The 18167-nt window shown below is 36.0% G+C and overlaps 1 protein-coding gene across 1 annotated transcript in view; it reads left to right on the top strand.

Annotated features, from left to right (window-relative positions):
• Positions 1 to 18167, top strand: part of Dpyd (dihydropyrimidine dehydrogenase) — a 900155-nt gene that overhangs the window by 783008 nt on the left and 98980 nt on the right. The window contains exon 20 of the mRNA XM_052179342.1: positions 4335 to 4514. Within this exon, the coding sequence (XP_052035302.1) occupies positions 4335 to 4514 (180 nt within the window). The remainder of the gene's footprint in view (positions 1 to 4334; positions 4515 to 18167) is intronic.

Below are 18167 nucleotides of genomic sequence, written 5' to 3'. Positions count from 1 at the left end.
AGATTCTTTGGTTGAGAATTCTCTCTTTATCTCTGTATTGCATTTTTAATTGGGTTATTTGTTTTATTTGGAGATTAACTTCTTGCATTCTTTATATATTTTCCTATATATTAGTCCTATGTCAAATGTAAGGTTAGTTAAGTTTTTTTCCCAATATGTTGCCAATTTGCCCTATCAAAAGGGTCTTTTGCCTTACAGAAGGTTTTCAGTTTCATGAGGTGTCATTTATCAATTGTTGATCTTGAGCCATTGGTGTTCTGTCCAGGAAATTTCCTTCTGTGCAAATGAATTCAAGGATCTTTCCCATTTTCTCTTCTACTAGATTAAGTGTATCTAGTGTTACATTGAAGTAGTAATATCTGATTTTTTTTTTAATTTCCTCACTTTCTGTTATTACGTCTCCCTTTTCATTTCTGATTTTGGATACTGTCTCTGTGTCCTTTGGTTAATTTGCCTATGGGTTTATCTATCATGTTTATTTTTCAAAGAACAAGATTTTGAGTTTGTTGATTCTTTGTATCATTCTCTTTGTTTCTAACTGATTGATTTTAGCCCTGAGTTTAACTATTTCCTGCCCTCTATTCTTCTTGGATGTGTTTGCTTCTCTATGTTCCAGAGCTTTCAGGTGTGTTGTTAAAGGTGCTTGAATGGGATCTTTCCAATTTCTTTATAACGGCATTTAGTGATATGAATTTTCCTCTTAACACTGCTTTCATTGTATCCATAAATTTGGGTATGATGTGTCTTCATTTTCATTCAATTCTATAAAGTCTTTGGTTTCTTTCTTTATATCTTCCCTGGCCAAGTTAGTATTGAGCAGAGAGTTGTACAGTTTCCATAAGTATGTGGGTTCTTTGTTGTTTTTGCTATTACTGAAGTCTAACCTTCTGTGGTGAGATGATGAACTCATGGGATTATTTCCATCTTTTTGTATCTATTGAGGTTTGTTTTGTGTCTGATTATATGGTCAGTTTTAGAGAAAGGTTCCATGAGATGCTGAGAATAAGGTATATTTGTTTAGCAGGTGAAATGTTCTGTAGATATCCGATAAAACCATTTGTTTCATAACTTCTGTTCATTTCACTTTATCTCTAGTTTCTGTTTCAATGACCTGTCCACTGGTGAGAGTAGGGTGTTGTAGTCTCCCACTTCTTTCCCATTCTGTGAGCTTCACTGTGTGTTTTGAGCTTTACTTTCTTTTACGAATGTGGGTGCCCTTGCATTTGAGACATAGATGTTCAGGATTGAGAGTTTCTCTTGGTTGATTTTTCCTTAGATTAATATGAAATGTACTTCCCTATCCCATTTGATAACTTTTGGTAGAAAGCCAAATTTTTGGAGACTAGAATGGCCAGCCATTTCAGCTTATTTCTTGGGAAACTTTTTCTCCAGCCTTTTACTCTGAGATAGTATCTATCTTTGTCATTGAGGTGTGTTTCTTGTATGCACCAAATGCTGGATCTAATTTACATATCCTGTTTGTTAGTCTGTTTTTTTTTTTTAATTGGGGAATTAAGTCCATTGATATTGAGAGATATTAAAGACAGATGACTATTAGTTACTGTTATTTTTGTTGCTGGGAGTGATATTATGTGTGTATGATTCTCTTCTTTTGGGTTTGTTATAAAATGTTTAATTTCTTGTTTCCTTGAGTGTAGTTACCCTCCTTGGGTTATGCTGAGGGCTAAATGAGATAATTGAAATCTGTTGACCAGAGAGCCAGACCCAATTTAACTCATTTCATGTTAAAGGGGTTTTCTCTTATCTCACTGCCATTCTGGCCATCTTAACCAAGTGTCAATGCTTAGAAGTCATTCTGTCCTATTGAGAAATATAAAATGACTATGTGCTCATAAAACATAGCTTAAAAAATAAAATGCAAAGCAATGAAAACAATATTCTCTAGGCCTCTTTTGCTCTAACAGAAGCTAAATGTTCTATAAGCACAGTTTACCTCTATACCTTCAGTTCTGATTCCTCGTCCATTCTTCAGTCACCAAAAAGACAAAGCTCTGGGCCTGGGGAAAGCCTCTTTTCCATGAATACAAGTATCTGTATGCTAAATCTAGGGATCATTTGTCAGCTTTAAGTTTGCTGATAACTTTCTGCAACACTTGACTAAAGCCCTTGGCAACTTGCTGCTTAGTGTCTTTCATAACCTATTTCCACATGCTTTCTTTTAAGCATTGTAATATCTGGAAGCACGCACCACTTGACTACCTAGTATACAGGTATCATGGATGCACTGGACTCTTAACTAAGAATACCTAAGTGGACTCTTTTGTCCTGTCTTTTCCTGTCTTTCCCTGCCTTGCATTGCATTGCCTTGCTCTCTCCTCCTCTTCTCCTCTTCCCTCTCCCCCAACTACTGTATTGCCTCTCTCCTTTTCTTTCTCTTCTTTTTTCCTCTTCATTCCTCATTTTGTATCACCTTATATTTGGATTATATCTCTCAACCAACTTATAATATTCTTAGTCACCAAGTAATACTGCTAGGCATATATATTATAATAAAGTTTATTTGAATTCAATGGCCTAGAAGGATTTTTGAGGCCTTGAAATTGAATCTTATTAATTTACCCATCCGGGTGAATTTTCATTCAAATTTACCTAATGCCTTTCTATCAGCTACTATTGCCAGAACCTTAATATTTATGTCCTTCTCTTTATGTTATCGCTTCTCTATAAACTATTTAAATTGATCAAAGATAGAAAATAGAGGCAAAACAGTTACAATTGTCCTGGGCACTGATAGACTGTTTTCATCCATATGAAGAGAACAAGACAACAGTTCACATAGTATTTACACTGTCATGGGTATAGTTAATCATCTGGAGTTGATTTAAAGACTACTAAAGAATGAGCAAATCTTCCAATTTTATATGTATAGTTTTATTATCTCCAGATGTGGTCATCTGCTGGAGCACACTAGAAAAACTATGGACCATTAGGTCCCATACATATTGGTCAATCATTGTAGGAATGCAACATCTAGAAAAAATAAAATAAAAGGGAATTGCGCCTTTCTGAGTTTTATTTGTTTGATTGTTCTACTGGGTACATTTGGATACAGGTTAGGAAGGTAGTTGATTTCTGTGTTGAACATTTTAATTTTGGAATGATACTGGGATATCTGGTAAAAGAGTTCTGTTAGAATTTGTAACTGTCTCTCTGGAGTCTGTATGTGGTATCAAATGGAAGAAATAACTGGAAATCATACTTGCCCCTGTGTGCATGCACACACATAAATACATAAGTAAATAAATAAATGTAATAAAAATATGTTTAAAATTCAAAATAGGTTTTATTTAGAAAGATCATATGTTTTTTTGATACAATCTTCTTTAACCCTAAGATGACTTACTTATGTTTTATAACATATGGTCACTTAAATGTTTTCTTAAAAATCACTCATTTGACTCACTGAGCACAAACTAAGTGATAAATTCTGTGTGACTGTTGGACATAATATAGTGATCAAAATAAATACAAGTTTTCTTTGCTATGTCTCCATGAAACTAAGGACTGGGCTGCCAAGCATATAATCATACATTAATATAAATCAGACATAACTATATGTAAAGGAAGGCTTAGCCTGCTCTGGGATACTGGGACCTCCTTTAAAAGGTTACAGTCAAGAGATTGAAGACCAGTTGGTTGTTACTTGGATACAGACAGAAAAAGACTAAAGAAATCTTTTTTTTAAAAGCAGCCCTCAGCAATGTGCCTGTACCACATATATCAAAAGATAGCTGTGAATGAAGCCCAACACAAGCATACAACATTAGGAGAATATTACTGTGTCCAATTTTTGTTTCTGTTTTGGTAATTCGATATATGCTTCTCAAGAATCAATGTATAGATGAAACCTATCCATTGGTTGGACACAAACAATGCAAAGGCAGTTTTACCACTTCTAGGCTTGAGAACAACTCTTTGGCAGTGTTGTCAAGAGAGGGAAAATGAGAGAGCTGAGGTGTCTGTGTTATGCCAAACTTCAACTATAGGAGTCAGTGTTTAACAAGTATATGGAAATGTACCTGGCATGCACCTGCATGTGTTTACAATATGCAGCTTCCTGTGTTTTGCAATGTGTATACATTTCTGTGAAAATGTCAATATGCCAAATTGAAGGAAGCCTTCACCACCCCCAGAGGTTCCTTCAGATATCTTGGGTCTGTCCACGGTTACCTCCCACTCCTATCCTTAACCACCTATTGCTCTGTTTTCTTTACAACCTATCAGGCACATAAATATTTGTTAAATGACTGAAGGTTTAATCTGTCTGAAGAGATTGCTTTTGGTCTGATGTACTTCAATTTTATCTTCCCTAGGTATGCAGTGCTATTCAGAATCAGGACTTCACCGTGATTGAAGATTATTGCACTGGTCTTAAAGCTCTGCTTTATCTGAAGAGCATTGAAGACTTAGCAGACTGGGATGGGCAGAGTCCACCCATTATGAGTCACCAGAAAGGGAAACCAGTTCCACGTATTGCTGAGCTCATGGGACAGGTATGTGCTGGTTCTTCCTGGTGTCAACCAGGAAGAATTTGGCTTGCACTTATTTATCTTTCATATCATTTGCTTTTCTACACCCCCTCACATTACCAAAGGCAATGCCTGTTTGATGTTGATTTTTTACAGTAGAATCATTCTGAAACAGGCTTGATTACAGCTATGCTATAGGTCTCCCAGTTACTGTCTGATAAAACACAAGGTCATATAAAAGAAAAAGATTGAAGTTGGCAATGGGAAGTGCCTCTGAGTTCTTGCTGGCTGTGCTGATGACTAGCATTCTTTCCAGTGAGAATCTGGGGATTTCTTTATTCTTTAACAAGCTCTAGAGATTATAACATTACCTTTCTATTTTCAAGACAATCAAACCACTGGAGTTCTGAATAATATGATGCCATTTTTAAAATTAAAATCTAATCAGTATCTTTTGTAACTGCCTCTGCCATGTGGTGAAACCTGGACTCCAAAGGTTGCAGCCCTGCTTTCTCTCTAACTGCTATTTTCTGAGAAATATACACTACATTTACATTTTGTATAATACAGTGATTTCAGCAACTCTTTTCTAAAACAACCTTCAGCATTTCGCCTTTGTGTTTCCTTTGTATTATTCTAAATAGACAACCATTGTCAGAAGATATTTCTTGAGCCCTGAACGAGGGGAGAAAAAAATTATAATTCTTAGTCTTTTCAGCTTGTCACTACATCAATAATTAACTTTAAAAAAGAGAGGGAGTCGCTATGAAAAGATTCTTTAAGGAAGCATTTAATAATTCACATGAGTTTTAACTTGAAACAGGTCACATGAAAAAGAATGGAAAACAAAAACCCTGGGTGTGCCGCCGTGTTTGACGGTGAGAGGCTTGGCAAAACCAAGGGATGCAGCATATAAGTGGGCAGTGTTTGTGAGAGATATCACTGCCCTTAGCCTAACAGATAGCCAAGAATAAAGACTTCTTGAAGAATAATATGTGTGATTGCAAGTCCTGTAATGAGAAAGCAGGAAAGAAATAAAATGTACAAAGTGGGTTCCAGGAAAATATCATGATGAATGACTCCATGAGTGGCAATCAAACAGAAAGGCTGTGACATTAATATTTATAATATTGTAATTAGGAGACAGAGCCTAAGCAGCATTATTAGTGTAACTAATCATATTATCATAGACTGAGCCTTCAGTATTCAGAGAGTGTTCTTGCTTTATCAATGATCAGCAATACACTAAGGTTGTTTATAACTAACAAAAAAATCACAAATGACATTACACACATTTAACGTAAAAAATGTCTCAAGGAAGTTGTTTCTGACATGGCAGTTTATGACCATCTATAAACTCGGATGTGTGACATGTGAGCTGAAATATAAGTAGCTGCTCTGTGCTGTGGCGTTTTGTCTTTTGAAGGGTATCCACCTTCATTTCTCCATTTCCATATTCAAAGAATGATGGATCAGGAAGAGGACATCTGTGTTCGTGACATAACTGGAAATTGATTTTTTTTTTCGTAGTCTATATTTGAACTTTCATGTTGGTAAGCCCGGCCTTCAACAAAATCATTAGTATAACTTTCAGTATTATCAAATATTGTTTTAAAAAGATTGCTGAACCATTTCTCAAACATAAAACAAGAAACAATCAGATAATCTGGTAATAGTTCCTGGGTTCTCTGTTCAAGCATGTTTGACTTAACAACAGGAGACATCTTTAGGTTAACATCCTACCTATGTGTATGTTTGTTTGCAACTTGTTAGTATATTATAATCTGCTATCTATGACTCTTTACCTTATAGTACTTTCAAGCCATAGAGAAAATCTAGATCTATCCATCTCAAAACAAAAACAAAAACAAAAACAAAACTATGTCAATTAACTAGGTCTCATTTGGAAAGTACAAGTGCTATTCTCCTTAAGATTTCTCTTTCATAAATCATGTGAGATGAGAGTAGAAACTGAGAAAAATAAAACAATTGTAAGTTAGAATTAGATGGATAGACAGACAGAGAGAGAGAGAGAGAGAGAGAGAGAGAGAGAGAGACTATGAGGCCTTAACTAGGAAAAAAACTTGACTGAGTGAGATATGCTATTTTCAAGGAATTAATAAACTTAATATTAGTATTTGGCCTTTGAGGGCATGAACACTAATAATGATGAAATTATTTCTTTGGGAAACATGGAAGATATTGGATTATCTAATATTTGAGGGTCAAAGTTTGTGATTAGAAAAGCACTGAAATAAGTGTTCTTCCTGCTCCCCTTCCTATTAGAGAGGGGAGTGGAACCACTGAGCAAGCCCTACTGTGCCACAGAAGGAAAACAATTACAGGCCAGGCCTTCTGCCGACCTGGGGCTCTGCATTCTCACATGCTGATCCTTGCCTCCAGAGCAGTTTTTCAATGCAACAAGGAAAACTCAAATATGACCATCTCACATTGTTACTATTTCTACAATGAGACTAGTTTCTTCTTTTTACCCCCTAGAAGCTGAGCCCCAACAGGTATCATGAACGGCATAAAACTCAACTGTGCTACACAGGCCTCAGTCATATGGCCCTATCCATCCTTACATCCCTGTCATATCCACCCTTACATCCCTGTCATATCCGTTCTTACATCTCTGTCATATCTGTCCTTACATCCCTGTCATATCCGTCCTTGCATCCCTGTCATATCCATCCTTGCATCCCTGTCATATTTGTCCTTACATTCCTGTCATATCCACCCTTACATCCCTGTCATATTTGTCCTTACATCCCTGTCATATCCATCCTTGCATCCCTGTCATATCCATCCTTGCATCCCTGTCATATCCATCCTTACATCCCTGTCATATCTGTCCTTAAGCCCCTGTCATATCCATCCTTACATCCCTGTAATATCCACCCTTACATCTCTGTCATATCCATCCTTGCATCTGTCATATCCACCCTTACATCCCTGTCATATCTGTCCTTACATCCCTGTCATATCCGTCCTTGCATCCCTGTCATATCCATCCTTGTATCTGTCATATCCATCCTTATATCATAGCACAGCTTGATGAGTATTGGTTCAGCAGTGGGTGAAGTTTGGAAATGCAGTGTGGAGCCAGAAGGTAGAACTGGTAGTAACCATGCTCATCAGGCAGTAACTCTATCTATTACATTATAAATAAAGAGTATGGGAAAGAATAACCTTTGAAATGTGGAGTGCCCACCATGGGCTTATATGTTTGTACACTTGGTCCTCAGCTTGTGGCACTTTTAGGGAGGATTGTGACACATTTAGGATGTGGAGACTAATTGTGCAATGTGAGTCATTGGGGAGCGGTGACTGAGGAAGGTTAATGTTCTAGTCATATTTTCCGCACATTCTCTGTCTCCTGAATGCAGTGGTTTGAATGAGAATGGCCCCCATAGATCCATATATTAGAATGTTTTGTCACCAAGGAGTAGAACTGTTTGAAGTATTTAGAAAAATTAGAAGGTATGACCCTATTGAAGTAGGTGCAGCATTATTAGAGAAAGTGTGTCACTGGGGATGAGCATTGAGGTTTCAAAAGCTCATGCCAAGGCCCAGCGTCTCCCTCTGGGCCTGCAGATCAGTATGTAGCTCTCAACTACTGCTTCAGCACCATATATCAGCCATGCTTCCTGCCAGGATTATATATTTAATCACCGAAACTGTAAGCCAGCCCAGTTAAGTGCTTTCATTTATAAGAATTGCCATGACCCTGGAGTCTTGTCTCAGCAATAGACTAGTGTCTAAGACACTATGAATGAAGTTTGGTCAAACAGCCTCCTGCTTCTTCCATCAGGCTTTACCTGCCATGACAGAGAGTACTCTTCTGATACCATCAGCAAAAACTAAGCTTTTTCCAACCATGTTTCTATTGTCAGGGTATTCAATCACAACAATAAAAAAAAGCAACAAAACCAAGCCTGTAAGTTTTATTTTATTAGTCTACTTTAGCAAAATGAGGTGGAAAAAGCCAGAAGAAAAAAAAATGAAGTAGGCAACTGTTAACTGTTTCTTGGCTTAGCAAACGTGCTAGTTATGATAAGCTTCTTGAGTGCCCAGATCTGCAGTAGTGGCCATCATGCAGGATGGAGGGAGAGTGGCTGTCCTAGTTAGGTTCTCTATTGCTATAAAGAGATGCCGTGACTATGGCAACACTTATAAAAGACAACATTTAATAAAGGCTGGCCTGTGGGCTGAGAGGTTTGATGGGAAGTATAGCTGCACACAGACAGACATGGTGCGGGAGAAGTAGCTGAGGACTCTATGTCTGGATACACCTTCTAATAGTGCTAATCCCTACCAGCCTATGGGGACTATAGTTATTCAAACCACCAAAGAGGTTTAATTGCTGGATGAGTACAATGGCTACTTACTTATTTTAAAATATGCCTTGAGTTTCCTTTCCTTTCTGAAGCCATTTAAGACTTTCCTTTCTCATTGGGAAATTCAAATTTCTTCTTGTTCTTCTTGTTCTTCTTGTTCTTCTTGTTCTTCTTGTTCTTGTTCTTCTTCTTCTTCTTCTTCTTCTTCTTCTTCTTCTTCTTCTTCTTCTTCTTCTTCTTCTTCTTCTTCTTCTTCTTCTTCTTCGACTTTTGTTCACACAATTAGCTATCCTTGCATGTCGTCTAGTCCCACATTTCCTTGTCCATTGCTACAACTTATTATAAGCATTTTGAGACCCTATACCAGGTCTGCTTTATCCATGAGTTTCTAAGCATCTAGAGCAATGCTATATGTTTATATAATTAAACTATACAAACTGTCTGTGGTATTCTTCTTTAGAAGAAAAATAAAAAGCTGATTTGTAATTAAAATTCCAGCTTGGCTGTTTTAGGAATAGCAGGCATTTATAAGGAAAGAGTGAACGTGCCAAACGACTTTCAGCAGGTATTAAAGCATGATGAAATACATATCAGCAATATTAATAAGAGAACCTAATCTATGCTCATTAAGGAGCTCTCATTAGGACAAGATCAGGAGCACTGCTGTGGAAGCTGTGAGCAGCCATGAGGACAAGGTTTGTTTGGAAGGTAGAATCCAAAGATGTGTGCGCATGTCCACCTGTGTCTTTCTGTTGTTTTAAAACCAGAGTAACTCAGAGTCAGATCATTATGAGAAGATTATGGTAATTTTATATAGTGATGACTGAATCTTCAGTTCTGTCAATTTTTTCAAATAGAGGATATATATATATTGTATTTTATATATATTATAAATATATTACATAGTATATTTGTTACATTGATATAATATGAATATATATAATTGTGTAATGTATATAATTATGTATATGTAGTGTATAATATATGTATATCCTCCTATCTTTAGAAAACTAACATTACTGAGTATTCATATATATCATGCATAATATATATGCATATATATACATATATATTGTGTTTCTGTGTGTATTTGTGTGCATGTGTGTGTGTGTGTATGTGTGTATGTATATATGGGTAGTCAATAATATTGGTAGTAGCCACCAAGAATATAATACTATTCTCTAATTGCAGCCTTAATGTTTTACTTCCATTGCACTGTGATTGTAGCTGAGTGGTAAAGGGTTCGTCTGCTGACCACAAAAATTTGTATTCAGTCCTTACTAATTAAAAAAAGTACTTGTTTTGCTTATGTTATTTGTTTTTCTAACAATGTAAAATTTGCATATAAAAACATACCTAGATCATAAATGTATTATTTGATAAATGCATAGAGGCAATTACCATGACCCTGATTTGACAATAATGTACAATAGAGCCATGCCTGAGGATGTTTGTGTGTACTTCCCCAGCCATCGTGTCTTTCCAACCACCACCAGGAACAAACACCATCTAGTGTCTATGAGTCAAGATTAGTTTGCTCCTGTTCTTCTGCATTTTAAATAGAAATCCACAGAATGTGTGTGGGAGGGTCTGTGTATGACAACTCTCTCTCACTGAAGTGTTTTATGCATACTATTAGTTTATTGTTGGTAATTACATTCTGATTTATAAATATGCTATAATTTGCTTATTCATTCAAAACAGTGGTTTTGTTTTTCTTAGTATCTGGAATGTATTCTTGTATAACTTGTTCTTTGTGCTTAAGTATTTCCATATATATTGGATAATATGTAGAATTCTAATATCTTGGTCAAAAAGTGACTATATAAGTTTTACAGGAAATATTTAAACATATTTTTAAAGTAATTTAAACATTTAACATCCATGCCACTGTGGATATGTAAATTTAGTTTTGCATTCAATACATTTAAGATACTAGCCATTTTTATTTGAGCTGTTTTAGCATATCCATACTAAGATTATTATTGTGATTTTAATTCTTATTACTGAAAACTAATTATGTTATCCTCTTGATGTTCTTTTCATTCATATACCTTTTGTCAGTGAAGTATCTGCTTAATCTATCTTTCTTTTTATTTTTTTAATTATTTTTTATTATTTAGCAGTTTCAATGTATTGGATATAAGTCATTGGCTCCCCTAAAACTTATTTGAAAAAAACACAACATCCATTCATAATGATAACCCTAAGTAATCTACACAGATTCTGTAGCTAGCATAGTATTTGATACTGAAAGAATAAAATGTTTCTTTTAAGATCAGCAACCAAGCAGGAATTCTTTTCACTCTATTCCATGGTAGTAGAGGTGTGATAAGGACTTGAGGATAATCGAAGAAATGAATAGTGTCTAGAAGGTTTTAGACTGCTCTGTTTTCAGTACTAAGACTGTTCACATGAAAATAACAAAGAATTTACAGAAATGTGATTAAAATAATAAGTGAACTTGGCAAAGTTTCATGACACAAAAACAATCCACAGAAGTCAATTATGTCCTTCTATGAATAACTGGGATAAAATAAAAGTGGAAATCAATTAAAAATGACATAAACACAGCAAGAAATACGAACTACCTTAGAACCAATTAAAACATATGCAATATCTACCCACTGAACATGGCACCGGGTTGTGAAGGAAATCTAAAGCAGTTTCAAATCACTGATGAAATGTGGAAAAAAATGTCAGTTACTTTCAAATTGAAATGTCTGAACATTATGATCCCAATCAAAAATCTGACATATGTTTTTAAAGTTGATGCATTAATGTCAAAATATACATTGAATTTGAGAGAGCAGATAGCCAGAATAATTTACAAAATAGAGCAAAGTTTGAAGACTTTGACTAACTACCTTCACTGTCTTCTATATATATGCAGTCAAGTAAAGTGTGCTTGGGTGTTGGGATAGACAAATAGATGAAAGAGAGCAATGGAAAGGCCAGAAATAAACCCACAAATACACACTGAATTGATAGTCAACAAAAACTCATGAGCAATACAATAAAGTACACTCTAACTAAGAATTCTTTTCATAGAACACATATTTAAACATATTTTGCATATAAAAATGAAGGTCTAATAAAATCTTAAAATTTAGAGCAAACTTAAGTCTGCTACAAAACTGAGCTGAGGAGAAGACATATATATCCTCTCCCTCTAGACTACAAATCTTAATTACATTTTTAATTGATTCATTTTATTTTAATGAATGAGTGTTTTACCTGTATGTGTCTTTATCTATCACATGAATGCACTGCTCATGGACGCCAGAAGAGGGAGTCAGAATCTCTGGAACTACAGTTACTATGTGGGTGCTGGGAACTGAACCTGGGTGTCTATAAGAACACCACTAAGCCATTCCTTTGCCTATATTTTTTTTAAAGAAAACAAAGAAAAAAATTTTCATGTGTTGGTGTTAACTGCCAGTAAAGATTTCTTGAACAACCAATGCCAGGAAATACTGATGCTATGTTTCATTACAAATTAACTTGGGCTCATGAAGAGTCAGATTACAAAATGAAAACTCAAATTGCAGAATGTGGGAGGGGATGGTTTGAACACTTGAGACTCATGAGAAATATTAATCAGGAAAAATGCCATACTATACAAGGCATGCTTAACCAAGGTTAAGGTATAACCTTAACCTATGATCTAACAGGTTATAACTTGTTCAATCAGGACTTCATAAAGACTCTTAGAAATGAAGAATCTGCCATGAAGAACTTATTAGCTGACTTTGTAAACGTAACTTGTGTTATTTTTCCTTTCTCTAATGACATTTTTATAACTTGCCAGTGAAGAAGAAATGTTTGCTGGAGGGGGGTGCAGGAGGGTAGCACTGGATAAAAGCCAGTCCCCCGACATTCACTTTGAAGTTTTGAGGTTCTTATCCATGTTACCTTCTCTGACACCTACAGTTCTGGCCCTGAAGTTCATTACTTTTGAACTACCAGATGGTCTCACTATATTGTTAGAATGTTCCTGATGACATATTTCCATCTGTTACTTAGGCTATGATTGAAATAAAAACATTATGGTGGAACGTATTTTGTCAGACTATAGACAAAGTACATGAGGTTAAATTGTAGTTTGCTATTGGTTTGAGTTATGGGACAAGGAAATTTTTTAAAAAAGCACCAGTCTCAGAGAGCAAGGCACAGATATTAGGGACCTTTATCTACCAATATAAAAGCATCCTCTGGTTTGAGAAATATCTGTGATACTTTATGAAACTGTCCGGGGCCCTATAACAATAGGACAGATGTCTCTTTTATAAATGATGGATATTCATATTTAAAAGGAAAACTCTTATTGAATAAAATTCTACAACCTCATTTGTAATTTTGAGCTTCTGGTCATCTTGCTAATATTCAATATCTAGTGGTGTATAGTGTAAAGTGCAACACAGCAGAGATATTTGGGGCCTAGAAGGTATAAATTCAAGTTCAAAATTCTGTGAGCCTAAATCAGGCACATGAATCCTTTAGTCTCCCATTTGCACAAAGGCAAATTAAGGTAGTGTTACTTCTTTCAGAGGCACTTTATGAAAAACAGAAATTATGTATCATGAGTGTCTAGCATAGAGGAGGCAATTAATACAATAGTTAGCATTATCATTTATGATATATAGTAGAATGATACATTAATTAACTTATTTCAGAGCAATGTATATAACCTTAAAATAGATGGATAACATTAAAAAATATGTAAGTATTTGAGAGATATGTTAATAATTTATTTCATCATTTGTGTAGTTTTTCAAACAATACTTCCACCTTATTTTAATGTTTTCTTAACCAATTATAACATACTAAATTTTATTTTATCTGGCCAAAGGCTAGTATATTTTTTCCTTGGAGCATACTCTTCTGTAAAAAAAAAAAAAAAAAAGCTTTTCAATATTTTGCAAACTCTCACTTTCTAAGGGTTTGAGCAATAAACTGTTCATCATTATTCCTAACTAAGCAAAAGGGAGAAGCATACCACTGTCGTTAGATCAGAAATAGGACTATCTGCATCTAACACAAACCACTTTGCAGAGGCACTAGTAGAAGTCCTTCGCTTACAGGAAGAGGTCATTTTGCATTGCTTATCGTCAGAATCATAAATACTATCACCCTCCCTGTCCCATTTCTCCTACACCAGGGGTTAGTTGATTTTACTTCACAAAGAGCTGTGATCATTTAGTAGTTCTGTGTCTAGAAGTCCTGTGTCAAGACCCATGTGAGACATAAGCAAACCCAGCAGAGGTATGTGATCCTGTGATTCATTGTTGGTGTTTGTTTGGACTTGACATAGGATAAGATGTTGGAGAACACAACTGACCACTCTCAATTGGGAGAAGAGAACTAGGTCAGCAAGCCCAGAGACTCCGGAAGCAATAGTTTTCAGTTTGTAATCCTGTTGTACAGTTCATCATCGTGTGTCTGAAATAATAGGCTTTGTGCTTGCAACCTCCTTCGTATTTCCCCATTTTCCACAGCTCCTTTCCTTTGTCCAATACACATATAAGAAAATGATTCCTTATTTTTTCTTACCATCTAAAATTGATATCTAATTACCAACCACAGTGTAATTATTTCCTTTGTCATCCATGAAAGTAAGTGGTTAAGTGTAATTTCTTATACTTCATCTAATATAACTACTTTAATCAGAATGTACCTTATTAATATTAATTATATACTTAGAACTTGTGCAAAATGCTTTTTATCTTCAGCACAACTTACATTAATTCTGGTCTGACTTTTAAGTACCATGAAAGAAACCTAGGATTTTCTTTCTTATTTGCTGTAGGGATTGGGATGTTTTTATTGCAATATCTATGATATCTAGGAGCAGGTAAATTAAAGTTTGAATTCATATTCTAGCTATCAAGTGATTCCCAACATTTTTGACTCTGAGCTGTGGTCATGAGGATCTTCCTGAGAAAAACATGATTTTCCTCTCTCTCATCTGTTGCCATTTAGAAATGGAACACAAAGTTGAGGAATAATCTTCAGATAATCATAAGAGTCAAATGAGCTTTCTTGATAAGTGAAACTCAACAGAGATTTCAACTATAAAAAAACCTCCTGCTGATCTATCTAAGCCTAGGTTGAAAATAAAATTAGATTTACTCTATTAGAATGTGAAATAAAATTGTTATTTAATTTCCAAAATAAATCCAACAAAACAAAACAAAATTGCATTTAGTTTTGATATTGAAAAATGACATGGCTAATCTGCAGAGGTGGCTTATCTCTGAAAGAACAACCCTTGGGAAATATGTTAGAGCATTGCCCTGAGTTCAGAACTAACCTACACTAGTATGAGACTATGACCCAAACAAAACAAACAAAATTAGATGTCATAAGTGCTATGAACTAGGTTTGTGCAATTTTAGGGATATTTTAGGGAGAATAATCCAAGATATATTTAATAGCATGATTAGCATCTCATATGTAACAAAACAAATTTGTCTAAACAGCTGAATTATATAGTCTTGCTTCTCTTGGTGAACCTGATTACTTTGAATTCTATAGTGACCTAGTTTGCCATGTAATCCACAATACCCAACTTTATGCTATGTAATCCTGGAAGTAAATACTGTTATTACGATGGTGTGATGCTTTGTAATCATAGACTACCTAATGAAAATGTGTCTGAGATGGTGGAACTACAGCCTACACAGTGAATGTGACAAATGCTGCTTAGAGTCCTTTGATTTGCAGCTGCAGGCACTCTGTGAAGTTTCCTAGTCCACTCAAGGTACTCCCAAGTCTTTGTTCCCAGCCCTCATACTTTGTAGCCGCACAGCCCTGAAATTTCACCAGGAAACACAGTTGCAAAACTTGGATGATTTTCTATAGCCAATCTTTAAAACACTCCTCCCGTCTTCCATGCTTATGATCTCTCCAAGTACAATATCCTTCTCTCAGGTCTTCTACTATTGGTTTTTCTTCACAGTCATATTTCTCTGCCCTTCCTAGGTCCAATTCTAATACACATAAGCACCATTCATTGCCTCTCCTAACTCTCTTGCTTTTCTAACATTAACAAACAAAAACTAGATGTCCAGTCAGCCCACTCCCCAAACTTCTAAAGCTGTACTTGGTAAAGTTCTCAGTTATTTAGTAGATACTAGTTCAGTAGAGTCGCTGGATACTCATTTTGGTAGATGTGTGTTATATGCTACATTTTATTTATAACCATTCCCACATATTTGAAGTTTCTTTGGTATTTAGCCACTTTTTCCTGGTTTCTTCATAATAGTATAATCACTTAGTATATCCAAAGATGACAAATATCACCCTATGTCTTTCAAAGTATCAAAAATGAGTATGGACATTAGATTAAAGCTTATTTGTAACTGTGTATGTGCATTTTCTTCCACTATCAGAAATCTATATAAAAAGCAGAAGTAAAAATTTTCCCTAATAACCTCAAAAGTATAATAGTGGGGTCAATGTCATGGTCTAATGCACAAAACACAAACAAGAGATAGACAGTACTTGTATGTACCCAGACAACATTTTGGTTTTATTTGGGGCCCCATCTCACTCTGTAGCCCAAGCTGATCTCAAACTGCTGACAAGTTTTCTGCCTCAGCTTCCTGAGTTCTTGTATTACAAGCATGAACATGACACTCAGCCTAGAGAAAATTTCTCAAGTTACTTGTTTAAGACATTCTTAAACTCTCAGTATTTGTTTTCCTTGTCCCTTAAACTACTATGTCTCCATATCTTGTCTTTGGCTTTTACATGCCTGTGTGCACTCATCTGACCCATGAAGCCAACTTTACCCTTCATGTTGTTAGGTTCCACATCTGTCCTCTGAGATCAATAGATCTCTTTTTGGACTCCACATACCCATCTATTCAGCTTTCTAATGGACTTTGCCACTCAATAGCTCAGGTCACTGCTCTTTCCACATCCTAGGAATAAAACAATAGTAGTAATTATCCCCAACAATTATATGAGCATTTCATAATTTCCAAAGCATTTTGGCATACATTATCTCACCAGCTGCTTTCTTAATGTAATAGCAGCAGTGGGCAAAAACCATGTCACTGATGACAGCTCTTTCCTGACCTTGGTCTCCCAGCCCCACCTACTGAAAACACCAGAACAGCTGGATGAGAGCTTATTAGTGGCTGGAAGCTGACCTCGTGTGGAGACCTGGGGCACCTAACAGCAGTAGTTGCCACCTCCACCTTCTCCATCTCCAAGGGGGCAATGCCACAAGCAACAGGGTTCATGGCAGACCTCAGGAGGCTGTGCAGAGCTGCAGAAAGAATTCTCGAGACCCACAGAGCTACAGGCTGAGGGTGGCAGGCATCAGCCTGTGGGAGGTTAAGCGTCTCTGCTTTCTGCCTCCAACCCCCACACCCTTTCGATTTCTCATTTCTTCCCTGCATTAGCCATCATTTTGAAAGTTTTAGTGAGTTAATTAAATTCTTCTAGTGTTGATGGTAAGAAAGCTGAAACATTTTCAACTGAGATTGACACTACTCAAGACACAGGCTTCAGTGGTGTTTGTTCAGTAACACTCCGATATGTCACAGGATTGCTGTGAGAACATCTGAGAGCTATAATGAGCTAAAAGTCAAGCACAGGGGAAAATGTGTTCCAGACTGCTGCAGATGTTCTCAAATCAAATCATATCTCTGTGAAATGGCATATAGAATATTCAGCTGCTCTAAGATGCAATATGAGAGAACAGTTCTACTGATTTGCACTGTGTTTAACATTTTCTTAAGTTAGCCTAAATCATATGGAATGTAAGTCTTTTTTCCCCATATTTAAATCCATTAATAGAGTCATTTGATTCTAATAAGTGGCATGAATGCATTTCCTGGGCTGAAAAGAATGCATTCACTGATGTCAGTAGCACTCACAACATGGAAGACATCGGTTGATTAAGAGGAAGAATAGTGAAGAGAACTGACCTACTGGCTACCATGGTGCCCATTTTCTTTCGTTTTTCCTTTGGCATCAACCTCAGAAGAGCTCTCTACTGAACTGATTCATGGAGATTCTGAAACGTCTCTCTGTAATACTATGTTGTTGATGATCTGTCCTCCTCCTACCCCACCTCTGAAAATCAAAAGGAAGCTTAACAGATGGTGGACAAGGAAATGTTTATGTCAATGAACCTTTTTCCTCAGCAGCTTAGACTCCATCACTCAGCCGTTCGTTCGTTCTCACCCTGGAATTAAAATATTATTCTCTTCAGTAAATGATATCACCATGTAGAAATTGACAACTCAGATTACCAAAACTGAGATAAAAATGCGGGGGTGGCATTAGAGAGTTCAAACGAAATCTCAATTTCACATTTACT

The sequence above is a fragment of the Apodemus sylvaticus genome, chromosome 4 (assembly GCF_947179515.1).
Source record: "Apodemus sylvaticus chromosome 4, mApoSyl1.1, whole genome shotgun sequence".
Taxonomy (NCBI): Eukaryota; Metazoa; Chordata; class Mammalia; order Rodentia; family Muridae; genus Apodemus; species Apodemus sylvaticus.
This window is presented reverse-complemented; position numbering and strand designations above follow the sequence as displayed.